The 16,485-nt window shown below is 45.6% G+C and overlaps 1 protein-coding gene across 4 annotated transcripts in view; it reads left to right on the forward strand.

The window, feature by feature from the left end:
• Positions 1 to 16,485, forward strand: part of LOC138948182 (coiled-coil domain-containing protein 180-like) — a 166,797-nt gene that overhangs the window by 18,875 nt on the left and 131,437 nt on the right. For all 4 annotated transcript variants that reach the window (XM_070319677.1, XM_070319678.1, XM_070319679.1 and 1 more), the window contains 4 exons: positions 7,465 to 7,584; positions 11,729 to 11,808; positions 13,333 to 13,421; positions 14,742 to 14,864. In XM_070319677.1, the coding sequence (XP_070175778.1) occupies positions 7,465 to 7,584; positions 11,729 to 11,808; positions 13,333 to 13,421; positions 14,742 to 14,864 (412 nt within the window). The remainder of the gene's footprint in view (positions 1 to 7,464; positions 7,585 to 11,728; positions 11,809 to 13,332; positions 13,422 to 14,741; positions 14,865 to 16,485) is intronic.

Raw genomic sequence — 16,485 nt, forward strand, 5'->3', positions numbered from 1 at the left:
ACTATACTGCTCTATAGCTTTTGATGCTTTTGCTGTCTGTCATCTTGTCTCTCTCTTTCCATGTAACTATACTGCTCTAGCTTTTGATGCTTTTGCTGTCTGTCATCTTGTCTCTCTCTTTCCTTGTAACTATACTGCTCTAGCTTTTGATGCTTTTGCTGTCTGTCATCTTGTCTCTCTCTTTCCGTGTAACTATACTGCTCTAGCTTTTGATGCTTTTGCTGTCTGTCATCTTGTCTCTCTCTTTCCGTGTAACTATACTGCTCTAGCTTTTGATGCTTTTGCTGTCTGTCATCTTGTCTCTCTCTTTCCGTGTAACTATACTGCTCTAGCTTTTGATGCTTTTGCTGTCTGTCATCTTGTCTCTCTCTTTTTTTCTTCTCATTCATGCTCTTTCTCATATCACACAGAAATTGAGGTGAAAGCAAATTTAGACAACTGTGTTCCTCTCTTTCAATGCCAATCCCAAATTTGTCCTAATTACTCTTCCTTCCTATCTTTTCGTCTTTCATAGCTAAGTCGTGCGTGCGAGTGTGTATGTTGTGTGTGTGTGTGTGTATGTGTGTGTGTGTGTTACTGTGTAGTGTGTTACTTTGGGTGTTGACTTGTGTTTTTGTTTGAGTAACTGTGCCTTAGCTAATCTGTTATTAAATTACATATTCTTACTCAACTCACATAGATAGCAATAACTTCGTTTGGTTGCTAAGACATTGAAGCACTCTTACATGGTTACATGGGGAGATAACTCTAAAGAAAAACACCCACCCGCCATATAAGGCATGGGTCACGGTAGTTATCTCCCCTACCGGCGCCCGCGCATGCGCAAGCCGTACACCGGTAATACTCATTCCTTCTTCTTCAACGCACGGAGCAAGACGTGTGTTGCACTCGTCTTCAATTTTCTATCTGCTGGTATTCACGTCGGTGTTTGACCATCGGACCTTGGTTACGCTTTCGTTGTCTCCTTCACTACTCCAAGTATTGGGTGAGATCTTTCTTTTTATTACCGAGACGCGATTTATTAGCTTTTTGGAACGTTTTGCGTCTTATGTTTTGGTTCAGCTTTGTCATCCAATATGGCGGACAAACCGAAAGATAAGGAGAGAGAAAGAACTCGGAGTTCGACCAGACAGGCTTGCTCTCCTAGCTCTCAATCAGGCAAAGCGCCCCAATCCAAAGTTAAGGTGGCTACCACCACTCCGTCTCGAACTCAGAAAATTCCACCGGCGGATAACGTTTCTGTCTCTGTTTTCAACCCGGCGAATGATGAATCGTTTTCAGTTGCGATTGACAAACCATCCGTTTCTCTTTCGGCTCCTTCCACTAAAGTTCAAGCGCCTAGCGCAGATTCATCTTTGTCTAAGACTGATTTGCTAGCGATTTTATCGTCTTTCAAAACAGAAGTGCATGAGTTGATCTCGTCGGAAAGACAAATAGCCCAACATGCTGCTCTGTCTCGTCCTTCGGGTGTTACTAATGTTTCCTCACTTGCGCGGGTTCGCTCTGAACCGTCTGCTACGGTCACGTCCGCTGGCGTGGTGGCAGATCCAACGACGGTGTTGGATATGTCGGACTCATCTTTTGACAAGTTTTTGTCTGAGTCTAGGACATCAGCACCTCCGGGTGTTCTTGGCGAAGTACGCAAGCCTTTTAAGTCGGTTTCCGTTTCGGCGGAATTGCACACTGACCGTAAGGGTTTTCCCACAGACCAACCTGGCTCCGTTTTCACGGTCCTGGGCATGGGATGTGAAGGGCATGTGTCTGCTAGTTCCGCCCCCGCAATTCCAGTCGGGGCGGCTGCTGGCAGACAGGTTACAGGATCTTCCGGTTCCAATTTATTGGGGCTGGTCGATGCTCATGCTATACAGTCCTCTGCTGGTTCCGCTCCCACCGTTGGCGTCGGGGCGGCTTCCGGTGGCAGGAGAGGTTTGACTTCCGCCGTTAGCACTTCGCTGCTGGCGGGAGTCATTCATCAGCCTGTGGCTTCCGGTTCCGCTGTTGCGGCTTCCGCTAGCCTTGCTCAGGCTACTTCCGCTTCCTTTCCCAGCATTTCCGCTGGCATTGGGTTTCCGGTTTCCGGAAATTTTTCACAACCATTTCCGGTTTCGGCTCAAATTGCCTCATCGGACGTCGGTTCTGCTGGACATCCCTCAGTTGATCATTATGATGCTTCGGTTGGGGATGAGCAGGATTTGGAGGAAGAAGCATCAGAAGCAGAAGAGGAAGCGTCTCGCCGACTTCCGGCTAAGCTACCTCATTTGTTGGCTTTGGCAGCAGAGGTTACTGCACGCTACTTCTCGGAAGGGGTGGCTGCGGCAACCACTTCCGCTGCTCCTCCTCCATCAGCTTTTGCTGACTTTGCCCCTTCGCAAGAGCGGACTGAGAACTTCAAGTTTTTGGAGTCACCTGCTGTGGCCTATCAACTTGCGAAAGTGTTTCAGGGCGATGTTCCTCTTCCGCTGTTATCAGCTTATGGGGATGCGCCTGCAGGGGCTCAGTCTTGGCTGGCTGCTTCCGGTCGTGCGCCGGTTCCGGTTGCGGCCTCTCAGAGGAAGCTTCGTCTCGCTGCTTTTAGCAGACCTTTGATTTCTTCCTTTGCCTTACCCTCGGCATCACTTCCGGTTACACCGGAACTGGCTTCCATTCGGCAAGACGGCTACAACAAAGAGAGGCTTTCTGGTTGTAAAGAGAAAGATCTCATTGCTGTCGAAGAATGCGGCCGCGCTGCTTTGGAATTATCGTCTCTGACTGACACTTTAATTCGTTCCCTCTCACGGGCAGTGACATCCTCTCTGAACCCTTTTGAGTTCAGGCATGATGCAGATCCTAAGGACGTTTCGCTCCTTTTTGCGACCTTAGGAAGGGTGTCTGCGGAGCAAATGGCTTTGTCTGCGAGGTTGTATGCGCAGGCCGTCTTCTGGCGACGTGAAGCTCTGCTGTCGGGCTCTCGTCTAGAAGACAAGAACATTCTGGAATCGCTCAGGGTCTCACCGATCCTTCAAGGTTCCCTTCTTGGACAGGACACTCTGGACGCGCTTCAGAAGCAAACTCAGCAAAACAAAGATTTGCAATTCGTGAAACTTTCTGAGTTTGCCTTTTCGAAGCAGCAAGCTAAGCACAGCGGTCCTCCTGCCCAGTCTTTCTCGGGGTCCTCCAAGCCTGGTCATAAGCCGAGCAGGGGTTCAGCTTCGCGAGGAGGGAACCGATCGCGACCTTACCCCAAGAACAAGCCTTCCTTCGGGAAGAGGGGGTCAGGTCGGAAGCCTAACCCCCAATGATGCCCCCCCGATTTCAGCACTCCTGCGTCCCCCACGGTTACTGTGGCGGGAGGCCTGTTGCGGGCTTTGCCAGTGTGGCTGAAGAAGTCAAACAATCACTGGATTGCAGGAGTGCTCAGATCGGGGTTCCGGCTTCTTTGGAGTTCTCAAAAGGCTCCATTGACCAGAACTCCTCCGGCTTTTCGGTTTCCGGCCAGACCGGAAGCCAGAGAGGCCGCTCAGGCCGAAGTAGAACTTCTCATTCAGAAGCAGGCAGTGGAAGAAGTTCGGGACCATGCCTCCCCAGGCTTTTACGGACGTCTGTTTGTCGTTCCAAAAGCCTCGGGAGGATGGCGTCCGGTGCTGGATCTTTCTCAGCTAAATCTTTTTCTGAGGAAGATCAAGTTTACCATGGAGACTCCCACCTCAGTGAGGCAGGCCCTCAGGCCACGCGATTGGGTCACCTCCATAGATCTTTCCGACGCTTACTTCCACATCCTGATGCACCAAACAGACCGGAAGTGGCTCCGCTTTGTTTGGGGCAACAGGATTTTTCAATTCAGGGCTCTTCCTTTCGGCCTTTCTCTGGCTCCCTGGATCTTCACGATGGTGGTTCGCCAGTTTTGCATACTGATCAGAGGTCAAGGTATTCGTCTACGGACGTACCTAGACGACTGGCTAATTCAGAATCAGGCACAATCTCTGTGCCTCACGCACACACAGACCGTGTTGCAGGAGGCAGCGGAGCTAGGCTTCATGATCAATTGCAAGAAGTCCGAGTTGACACCTTCCCAGAACTTTACGTATCTGGGAATGGTATTCAACACTGTGGAATGGACAGTTCAGCCCACTCAGAGGAGGATAAGCAAGATCCGGGATCACATAAATGCCACGGCGGTTCTGTCTATGGCTTCGGTCAGGTCTCTGACGTCCATCCTAGGCCAGATGGAATCGCTGGCTCCTCTGACTCATTTGGGCAGGCTTCACAAGCGCCCGTTTCAGGAGGCGCTGAATTCCAGGTGGGACCCTCAGTCTCAGGACTGGGAGACTCTAGTCCCACTTCAGGACTGGTTTATAGAAACGACCAAACAGTGGCTGGTCACAGCTTGGCTCTCGCAGGGAGTTCCCATAGTTCTTTCCTCGCCTTCGAGGCACTTGTTCACAGATGCCTCTCTCAAGGGGTGGGGGGCTCACCTGGAAAGTCACACGACCTTTGGTCTCTGGAACCAGGCGCAAGTCATATGGCACATAAATCTGCTGGAGTTAGAAGCAGTCTTTCTAGCACTGACGGAGTTCCTACCCTTTGTCAAGGGGGAACATGTTCTGGTTCACTCCGACAACACCACAGTGGTGTCCTATCTGAACAGACAAGGGGGGTCTCGCTCTCTGCCCCTGTCGCACAGGGCATGCGAGATCTTGATGTGGAGTCACAATCACGGTGTAGTTTTGTCAGCAAAGTACCTTCCGGGAAGGCTGAATGTCTTGGCAGACTCTCTGAGTCGGTCTTCCAAGATAGGACACACGGAGTGGACGATCACTCATCAAGCGCTTCTTCGCCTCTGGGCCCAAGCGGAGAAGCCGTCCATAGACTTATTCGCCACACGGTTCTCACGCCGTCTGCCGATTTTCGTGTCCCCATTTCCAGATCCCGAAGCGTGGGAAGTCAATGCTCTGGAAATCTCTTGGAGCGGGCTGATCGCCTACGCTTTTCCTCCCATTCCCCTCCTAGGGAGGGTCCTGCGAAAGGCAGACATGGAAAGACCATCTCTGATTCTCGTGGCACCATTCTGGCCGGGACAGCCTTGGTACCCGGACCTTCTGCGACTGTCAAACGGCCCACCTCTTCCTCTAGACCTCAAAAGAGGCGACTTGGTACAGCCTCGATCGGGCATTCCCCACGAGAATCCGCAGTGGCTTGCCCTGCACGCTTGGATTCTGTGCGGGAATCATTGAAAAGATCAGGTGCGTCAGACGCCACTATAGATTTGATTCAGGCGTCTCATAGAGGTTCTACGTCGTCAGTTTATACCTCTCACTGGTTGGCGTGGCTTAAATGGTGCAAGGCTAACGGAGTGAAACCTACGTCACCCCGATCTATTCAAGTGGCAAATCATTTGTCTTGGCTAGCTAGTCAGGGCGCCGCGCCGGCTTCTTTGAAAGTCCGTAGGTCAGCTATTTCAGTTACCTTGAAACAGCTAGGACATTCTATATCGCGCGAAGGTTTCATTACTAGCGTATTAAAGGGAGCTTCCCTTCGTTTTGACAAAACGAGATCCGCTATTCCAGCATGGGATCTGCCCTTAGTGCTGGAATTTTTAAGAACTCAAGACTTTGAGCCCTTATGCTCTGCCAGTCTGGCGAATCTTACGCGAAAGGCAGTTTTTCTCGTCATGTTGGCGTCAGGTAGACGGGGTAGCGAAATTCACGCCTTGTCAGGCTCACCTCGCGACGTGTCTTTTGAAAAAGACGGTTCTGTTATACTTAGGTTTTGCGCGAAGTTTTTAGCAAAAAACCAAAAACCAGATAAACCCTCGCCATTAATCCAGATCAAACCTTTGAGCTCCATTCTCGCTCCTTCAGACCCGGATATTGCAAACTGTCCTGTGAGAGTACTGAGAGCATACCTGTCTCGTTCAAATCCGATCAGATCCTCCAGTCAAAAGCTTCTTTTCCTATCAGTCAATACGAAGAGGGAGAAGGACATAATTAAGTCAACCTTGGCGAGATGGGTCTCCACCCTAGTAAGACAGGCTTACATTTGGTGGCAAAGAAAAGGGGGGGGGCAGTCAGTCCTTCCTCTCCGGTCAGCCCGGACTCATGAGCTTAGAGCCTGGGCATCGTCTTCAGCGGTCTTACGATCCAGAAGACTTCAAGAAGTCATGGACTCAGCCTACTGGGCATCTGAGGATGTGTTCATGAACTTTTACTTGCGGGATATCGCAAGTTCTCGTATGGATGGAACATTTGGTCTGCCAGCCATGGTGGCTGCGGGACAGATGCTTTCTCGATGTTAACTGTGAGTATATATTTTTACCCACCACCTAGATTAGCAATCTGCTATCTATGTGAGTTGAGTAAGAATATGTAATTTAATATAAAATTTCAAAAATAAATTTTCATTTAATTAATATACTTACCAACTCACATACTGAATTCCCTCCCAGCCTTCCCCGCAATTTATTTGAAGGGATATGGGTTTCAGAACGGAATGAGTATTACCGGTGTACGGCTTGCGCATGCGCGGGCGCCGGTAGGGGAGATAACTACCGTGACCCATGCCTTATATGGCGGGTGGGTGTTTTTCTTTAGAGTTATCTCCCCATGTAACCATGTAAGAGTGCTTCAATGTCTTAGCAACCAAACGAAGTTATTGCTATCTATGTGAGTTGGTAAGTATATTAATTAAATGAAAATTTATTTTTGAAATTTTATATTACATTGAATAAGCGAAACCTGAGCGAACTGATTTTTTTTACACTTTTCCCACTTTGGTATGAAACCAAACCAGTGTGCACACTCTTCTTCCTCTTTTTACATTTAGTCAAGTTTTGACTAACTGTTTTAACATAGAGGGGGAATCGAGACGAGGGTCGTGGTGTATGTGTGTGTGTGTGTCTGTCTGTCTGTGCGTGTGTGTGTGTAGAGCGATTCAGACTAAACTACTGGACCGATCTTTATGAAATTTGACATGAGAGTTCCTGGTCTTGGTGAAAAAAGCAGTGCGTTCAGTTTCATTCTGTGAGTTCGACAGCTTGACTGAATGTTGTTATTTCGCCTTACGCGACTTGTTCTTCTTGCTTTTGTGTACACTTTGAATACTCACCATTGAACCTTGATCCTCCTTTACACAGGGAGTTCTCAGAGCCAAGAAATCCTCAAACCGCTGCACACTCTTCTTCCTCTTGTTCTTCTTGATGTTGTGTACACTTTGAACCTTAAACCTCCTTTACACAGGGAGTTCTCAGAGCCAAGAAATCCTCAAACCGCTGCACACTCTTCTTCCTCTTGTTCTTCTTGATGTTGTGTACACTTTGAACCTTAAACCTCCTTTACACAGGGAGTTCTCAGAGCCAAGAAATCCTCAAACCGCTGCACACTCTTCTTCCTCTTGTTCTTCTTGATGTTGTGTACACTCGCTGCACACTCTTCTTCCTCTTGTTCTTCTTGATGTTGTGTACACTTTGAACCTTAAACCTTCTTTACACAGGGAGTTCATGCAGAGCCAAGAAATCCTCAAACCGCCAGGTGTGATCCAGGTGCAAGAGTTCATGGTCACTGAACTGGAAATCCTCAACTCACAGCGTCTCGACCTCATTGAATCTCTCAGGTAAGTTCTTACAGTCCTACATGTGTATGACCACCACCCACGGAACTCGCTAAAAACTTGTCATTATAGACGGGTGGTCGTTATGGAAAGGTGAATTATAAAGGTGAACAAGTTGTCATTATATATAGACAGGTGGTCGTGATAGAAAGGTGAATTATAAAGGTGAACAAGTTGTCATTATAGACGGGTGGTCGTGATAGAAAGGTGAATTATAAAGATGAACAAGTTGTCATTATAGACAGGTGGTCGTGATAGAAAGGTGAATTATAAAGGTGAACAAGTTGTCATTATAGACAGGTGGTCGTGATAGAAAGGTGAATTATAAAGGTGAACAACTTGTCATTATAGACAGGTGGTCGTGATAGAAAGGTGAATTATAAAGATGAACAAGTTGTCATTATAGACATGTGGTCGTGATAGAAAGGTGAATTATAAAGGTGAACAAGTTGTCATTATAGACGGGTGGTTGTTATAGAAAGGTGAATTATAAAGGTGAACAAGTTGTCATTATAGACGGGTGGTCGTGATAGAAAGGTGAATTATAAAGGTGAACAAGTTGTCATTATAGACGGGTGGTCGTGATAGAAAGGTGAATTATAAAGGTGAACAAGTTGTCATTATAGACAGGTGGCTGTTATAGAAAGGTGAATTATAAAGGTGAACAAGTTGTCATTATAGACGGGTGGTCGTTATAGAAAGGTGAATTATAAAGGTGAACAAGTTGTCATTATAGACAGGTGGTCGTGATAGAAAGGTGAATTATACAGATGAACAAGTTGTCATTATAGACAGGTGGTCGTTATAGAAAGGTGAATTATAAAGGAGAACAACTTGTCATTATAGACGGGTGGTCGTGATAGAAAGGTGAATTATAAAGGTGAACAAGTTGTCATTATAGACAGGTGGTCGTGATAGAAAGGTGAATTATAAAGGAGAACAACTTGTCATTATAGACGGGTGGTCGTAATAGAAAGGTGAATTATAAAGGTGAACAAGTTGTCATTATCGACAGGTGGTCGTGATAGAAAGGTGAATTATAAAGGTGAACAAGTTGTCATTATAGACAGGTGGTCGTGATAGAAACGGGGAAATCAAACTTTTAGGTTTCGTGAATCTCCCTCAGTGGCGTATGGGATGTCTAAGATTCTGGCTATGAATTCCCGGTCGGAATTGTGCCTTTGGACACAGTGCCTCTGCTTTCAGCGCACAGTCCGGCACCAGAGTTAGCACAGTTCGGCACCAGAGTTAGCACAGTCCGGCACCAGAGTTAGCACAGTCCGGCACCAGAGTTAGCACAGCTGTGGCTAGCTCCCGCACGGCCAACCCCTTATGTCGGGCAAGCTGCTGTCTGGAGGTTCTGGTTGAACTTTCAGCGCACAGTCCGGCACCAGAGTTAGCACAGTCCGGCACCAGAGTTAGCACAGTCCGGCACCAGAGTTAGCACAGTCCGGCACCAGAGTTAGCACAGTCCGGCACCAGAGTTAGCACAGTCCGGCACCAGAGTTAGCACAGTCCGGCACCAGAGTTAGCACAGTCCGGCACCAGAGTTAGCACAGTCCGGCACCAGAGTTAGCACAGTCCGGCACCAGAGTTAGCACAGTCCGGCACCAGAGTTAGCACAGTCCGGCACCAGAGTTAGCACAGTCCGGCACCAGAGTTAGCACAGTCCGGCACCAGAGTTAGCACAGTCCGGCACCAGAGTTAGCACAGTCCGGCACCAGAGTTAGCACAGTCCGGCACCAGAGTTAGCACAGTCCGGCACCAGAGTTAGCACAGTCCGGCACCAAAGTTAGCACAGTCCGGCACCAAAGTTAGCACAGTCCGGCACCAGAGTTAGCACAGTCCGGCACCAGAGTTAGCACAGTCCGGCACCAGAGTTAGCACAGTCCGGCACCAGAGTTAGCACAGTCCGGCACCAAAGTTAGCACAGTCCGGCACCAAAGTTAGCACAGTCCGGCACCAGAGTTAGCACAGTCCGGCACCAGAGTTAGCACAGTCCGGCACCAGAGTTAGCACAGTCCGGCACCAGAGTTAGCACAGTCCGGCACCAGAGTTAGCACAGTCCGGCACCAGAGTTAGCACAGTCCGGCACCAGAGTTAGCACAGTCCGGCACCAGAGTTAGCACAGTCCGGCACCAGAGTTAGCACAGTCCGGCACCAGAGTTAGCACAGTCCGGCACCAGAGTTAGCACAGTCCGGCACCAGAGTTAGCACAGTCCGGCACCAGAGTTAGCACAGTCCGGCACCAGAGTTAGCACAGTCCGGCACCAGAGTTAGCACAGCTGTGGCTAGCTCCCGCACGGCCAACCCCTTATGTCGGGCAAGCTGCTGCCTGGAGGTTCTGGTTGAACTTTAAGCCATATAATCTCTTGGACACTTTTTCCCTACCACGTGCTCCACTTCCGGTTATGCCGGAGTTAGCGACACTCAGGGAGGATGGCTACAATAGGGGCAGAGCTGTTCCTTATACAGAGTCATCCCTTGTAGCATTGGAGAGACTACTCTGGAGGGAAGGGAGGCTCCCTTAACCAGAGTGCTACCGCTGTTCAAGTTTCCCGTTTATACGGAAGCAAAGACAGCGATACAAGCAGGAATCTTGTCTCTGGTACAGAAGGAGGCGATCGACGAAGTAACGAACCACAATTCCCCAGTCTTCGATGGGGGTATTTTTGTGGTGCCGAAGGCTTCAGGGGGCTGGCGCCCAGTTTTAGAAAGGTGAATTATAAAGGAGAACAAGTTGTCATTATAGACAGGTGGTCGTTATAGAAAGGTGAATTATAAAGGTGAACAAGTTGTCATTATAGACAGGTGGTCGTTATAGAAAGGTGAATTATAAAGGTGAACAAGTTGTCATTATAGACAGGTGGTCGTTATAGAAAGGTGAATTATAAAGGAGAACAAGTTGTCATTATAGACAGGTGGTCGTTATAGAAAGGTGAATTATAAAGGAGAACAAGTTGTCATTATAGACGGGTGGTCGTTATAGAAAGGTGAATTATAAAGGAGAACAAGTTGTCATTATAGACGGGTGGTCGTTATAGAAAGGTGAATTATAAAGGAGAACAAGTTGTCATTATAGACAGGTGGTCGTAATAGAAAGGTGAATTATAAAGGTGAACAAGTTGTCATTATAGACGGGTGGTCATGATAGAAAGGTGAATTATAAAGGTGAACAAGTTGTCATTATAGACAGGTGGTCGTGATAGAAAGGTGAATTATAAAGGAGAAGAACTTGTCTGGAATCCTTTTGGATGGTCGTTGTGGGCAGGTGGTCTGCCCTTTTGGATGGTCGTTGTGGGCAGGTGGTCTGCCCTTTTGGATGGTCGTTGTGGGCAGGTGGTCTGCCCTTTTGGATGGTCGTTGTGGGCAGGTGGTCTGCCCTTTTGGATGGTCGTTGTGGGCAGGTGGTCTGCCCTTTTGGATGGTCGTTGTGGGCAGGTGGTCTGCCCTTTTGGATGGTCGTTGTGGGCAGGTGGTCTGCCCTTTTGGATGGTCGTTGTGGGCAGGTGGTCTGCCCTTTTGGATGGTCGTTGTGGGCAGGTGGTCTGCCCTTTTGGATGGTCGTTGTGGGCAGGTGGTCTGCCCTTTAAAGAGGTGGTGGCAAAGGCCGATTTGTTCTTTTCATGCAAGTTGTTTGTAACTTCTGTTTTTCTGCAACGCTTGAAAAGTTACTGATTCTTCCTGTGTGTCAGAACACTTCTGCAATAACGGAGTCAGTTTTGCGAGCATCGACTAATGATGATATCAGAACTAGAAAAAATGGTGATTTAAAAAAAGAATCCCTGTTTTCATCGTCTCAAGTGGTTGGTTGGTGTGTGTTCTTTTAAAAGTGAGAATGCCAAGAGTTTATTTGATTGGTTGTTTGTTGGGTTGGATGGTTGTAGATTTTGTTTTTGTCCTTAAAAATGTGTGTCTTGCTTTTTTGGCTTGTTATTTTGTTGCGTTAGTTGGATTTTGATTTCCAGACGTTTGTTATGCATATTACAAGATTCAGGTTTTGTACAGATGGTGCTAATACGCCAAGGCCTGTTGATTGTTTGACTAATTGCGGATAAGGAACCAAACGATTATCTAACTGGAACTCATTTGTAGATATTTATCTGTCTTTTTATAATTTAAAATCTCTGTTGTTGTTTTTGTCCAGTGAGCTGAAGCCTCCAGCATCCACCAAGTCAGCTGTGTACAAGTGGAGACAGCAGATGCAGAAGCTTACCCAAGAGCTGGGTGAGTAATGTTGAAACCTCTCGTCTTGTTTGCTTTTAAAAACAGTTTGTACAAAAGCTATGTGTGATGATGGCCCCTCCAATGATTGTTCACCTCAAAACAGTTTGTACAAAAGCTATGTGTGATGATGGCCCCACCTTAAAACAGTTTGTACAAAAGCTATGTGTGATGATGGCCCCACCTTAAAACAGTTTGTACAAAAGCTATGTGTGATGATGAAACCACCTTAAAACAGTTTGTACAAAAGCTATGTGTGATGATGGCCCCACCTTAAAACAGTTTGTACAAAAGCTATGTGTGATGATGGCCCCACCTTAAAACAGTTTGTACAAAAGCTATGTGTGATGATGGTCCCACCTTAAAACAGTTTGTACAAAAGCTATGTGTGATGATGAAACCACCTTAAAACAGTTTGTACAAAAGCTATGTGTGATGATGACCCCTCCAATGATTGTCACCTTAAAACAGAGGACAACATTTGGTGTCCTTTACTTATCGTCGAACGCTGAAGAATGAAGAAGAAGATGTCCTTTACTCTGTTTAACTTGACTTACAATGACTTGCCATGAACGGACACCTGTAATCGATCCAAAACATTATCTTCTGGCCTCATGGTTGTCTGGTTATCACAGGTACAGTGGAACCCCCCTTTTAAGACTCCGCCCAATTTAAAACTCCCTCCTTTTTAAGACATTGTTTTCTCAGACTTTCTGTTCTTAACCTCTGTAAAATTACCCCCATTTTAAGACTCCCTCTTTTTTAAAACCCGATTTTTTAAGATTTGTGTAGGTCTTAAAGGGGGTTCCATGGTAGCTCTGTGTGTTCTCCACCACAAGTGTATCTGCCACTTAGAATCCATTTCACTTGAAATAAGAAGAAAAGGATGATCATTTTAATTATTTTGTGAAATTGATTGTTTACAAATGTTACTCATAACACACTGTGGTGGTATTGTTGATAACTTGTGTTCAAGTTGTGTTGTGCTGTGTGTCACAGATCATGTTGTGCTGTGTGTTACAGATCGTGTTGTGCTGTGTGTTACAGATCGTGTTGTGCTGTGTGTCACAGATCATGTTGTGCTGTGTGTCACAGATCATGTTGTGCTGTGTGTCACAGATCATGTTGTGCTGTGTGTCACAGATCGTGTTGTGCTGTGTGTTACAGATCATGTTGTGCTGTGTGTCACAGATCATGTTGTGCTGTGTGTCACAGATCATGTTGTGCTGTGTGTCACAGATCATGTTGTGCTGTGTGTTACAGATCGTGTTGTGCTGTGTGTCACAGATCATGTTGTGCTGTGTGTTACAGATCATGTTGTGCTGTGTGTTACAGATCGTGTTGTGCTGTGTGTCACAGATCATGTTGTGCTGTGTGTTACAGATCGTGTTGTGCTGTGTGTTACAGATCGTGTTGTGCTGTGTGTCACAGATCGTGTTGTGCTGTGTGTTACAGATCGTGTTGTGCTGTGTGTTACAGATCGTGTTGTGCTGTGTGTCACAGATCGTGTTGTGCTGTGTGTTACAGATCGTGTGAGTCAGATGCACATGAGCAAGCTCCACGAGGAGATGGAGAAGGTGTGTCAGAACTGCCTGGACAAGATTGAAGCCATCAAGGTACTTTGTCTTCATTGCGTCATTTGCTAGTTTATGAAACTTTCTGTCTGGAGTGTTTATTCTCTTTTGGAAGGCCAAGTGTTTTGTCACTGATTTCTCAAGTTTTACGCTTTTCATTTGTTTAATCTGTTTGCTTGCTTTTCTCCTGTCACAGAATTCATTCAAGCTTGATATGTTTATCATTACAGTTGGTTTCACAAGCTTTCTGTTGCTTGATATGTTTATCATTACAGTTGGTATCAGAAGCTTTCTGTTGCTTGATATGTTTATCATTACAGTTGGTATCACAAGCTTTCTGTTGCTTGATATGTTTATCATTACAGTTGGTATCACAAGCTTTCTGTTGCTTGATATGTTTATCATTACAGTTGGTATCACAAGCTTTCTGTTGCTTGATATGTTTATCATTACAGTTGGTATCACAAGCTTTCTGTTGCTTGATATGTTTATCATTACAGTTGGTATCACAAGCTTTCTGTTGCTTGATATGTTTATCATTACAGTTGGTATCACAAGCTTTCTGTTGCTTGATATGTTTATCATTACAGTTGGTATCACAAGCTTTCTGTTGCTTGATATGTTTATCATTACAGTTGGTATCACAAGCTTTCTGTTGCTTGATATGTTTATCATTACAGTTGGTATCACAAGCTTTCTGTTGCTTGATATGTTTATCATTACAGTTGGTATCAGAAGCTTTCTGTTTAGAGTGTGACTTTTCATATGCAAGGGTTCTATTTTGTCAGATGTCTCTGTCAAAGGTCGTAAGTTGTTTTTGCTTAGACATGTTTTTTGTACTGGCTAATTGTTTAGTCTTCTGTTTTGTATCTCTACTATTTCACATTGTAATTTCTGGGTTTCTGTGTCCTGTGTGAAAGTAAATGAAAGAATGTTTTTTTGTTTTTTTTGAGAGTGCTACTTTGGGTTCTTTGAGTCAGTGCACAATAGCTGACTGAAGCTTATGACAGGATCATTACAATTGGTCAACTCTGTGGGGGCCCTGGTAGCTCAGGTGGTAGAGCACTAGACTTGTGATCCTAGGGTCGCGGGTTCGGATTCGGGCCGGGACGGACACGGGTCAACTCTATTTACAGATCCAGAGACGGTATCCATGTCCCACCCCTGTAGCACTTTAAAGACTTCGGTCATTCTGCCTTAAGTGCAGAGGGCTGATACCACCTATACACGTATACACTTGCATGTGTATCTCATCTAAAGTCGGGGTGAAACCCGGGAACATGCCCCTAATGGCTTTGCTGTGAGGGAGTAAAACTTGAATTTCTCTCTCCCATAAACTCCGTGTGAATTGTTTTGTTGCAGCAATCCTTACTGGACGCCGGAGTGCTGACAGAGGGCCGAGCCAAGCAGGTGATCGAGGAACAGATGCTCCCCCTGGTGGGAGAACAGCAGCGCATCTTTGAGAACAACCTGGAAACTATGGAGGTAAGTGGAGATAATGTGAAAGTCTCCATGCTTGATTGTTCATGTGACTTACTTCCCTTGAGTCTGGTTAGCTGTTGGGAGATGTCTTTTAAACATTTAGACTTTTTTTTTTAATCACCCTCAATATGCCCCCCCGCGGGTTAGGGGGAAGAATTTGATCAATGCCAATACAAATTTGTTTCCTCTCAGCCATTCATTGATCAATGCCAATACCAATTTGTTTCCTCTCTGCCATTCATTTATCAATGCCAATACCAATTTGTTTCCTCTCTGCCATTCATTGATCAATGCCAATACCAATTTGTTTCCTCTCTGCCATTCATTGATCAATGCCAATACCAATTTGTTTCCTCTCTGCCATTCCTTTATCAATGCCAATACCAGTTTGTTTCCTCTCAGCCATTCATTGATCAATGCCAATACCAATTTGTTTTCTCTTAGCCATTCATTGATCAATGCCAATTCCAGTTTGTTTCCTCTCAGCCATTCATTGATCAATGCCAATACCAATTTGTTTCCTTTCAGCCATTCATTGATCAATGCCAATACCAATTTGTTTCCTCTCAGCCATTCATTGATCAATGCCAATACCAGTTTGTTTCCTCTCTGCCATTCATTGATCAATTACTTACTTACTTACTGCCTTTCACGCCTGGTGGCGTTTAGGGCAGCGTCATTGATCAATGCCAATACCAATTTGTTTCCTCTCTGCCATTCATTGATCAATGCCAATGCCAATTTGTTTCCTCTCAGCCATTCATTGATCAATGCCAATACCAATTTTTTTTCCTTTCAGCCATTCATTGATCAATGCCAATACCAATTTGTTTTCTCTCAGCCATACATTGATCAATGCTAATACCAGTTTGTTTCCTCTCAGCCATTCATTGATCAATGCCAATACCAATTTGTTTCTTCTCAGCCATTCATTGATCAATGCCAATACCAATTTGTTTTCTCTCAGCCATACATTGATCAATGCTAATACCAGTTTGTTTCCTCTCAGCCATTCATTGATCAATGCCAATACCAATTTGTTTCCTCTCTGCCATTCATTGATCAATGCCAATACCAATTTTTTTTCCTTTCAGCCATTCATTGATCAATGCCAATACCAATTTGTTTTCTCTCAGCCATTCATTGATCAATGCCAATACCAATTTGTTTCCTTTCAGCCATTCATTGATCAATGCCAAAACCAATTTGTTTCCTCTCAGCCATTCATTGATCAATGCCAATACCAGTTTGTTTCCTCTCAGCCATTCATTGATCAATACCAATACCAATTTGTTTCTTCTCTGCCATTCATTGATCAATGCCAATACCAGTTTGTTTCCTCTCAGCCATTCATTGATCAATGCCAATACCAATTTGTTTCCTCTCAGCCATTCATTGATCAATGCCAATACCAGTTTGTTTCCTCTCAGCCATTCATTGATCAATGCCAATACCAATTTGTTTCCTCTCTGCCATTCATTGATCAATGCCAATACCAATTTGTTTCCTCTCTGCCATTCATTGATCAATGCCAATGCCATTTTTTTTCCTCTCTGCCATACATTGATCAATGCCAATACCAATTTTTTTTCCTTTCAGCCATTCATTGATCAATGCCAATACC

This window comes from Littorina saxatilis, linkage group LG15 (genome assembly GCF_037325665.1).
Source record: "Littorina saxatilis isolate snail1 linkage group LG15, US_GU_Lsax_2.0, whole genome shotgun sequence".
Classification (NCBI taxonomy): domain Eukaryota; kingdom Metazoa; phylum Mollusca; class Gastropoda; order Littorinimorpha; family Littorinidae; genus Littorina; species Littorina saxatilis.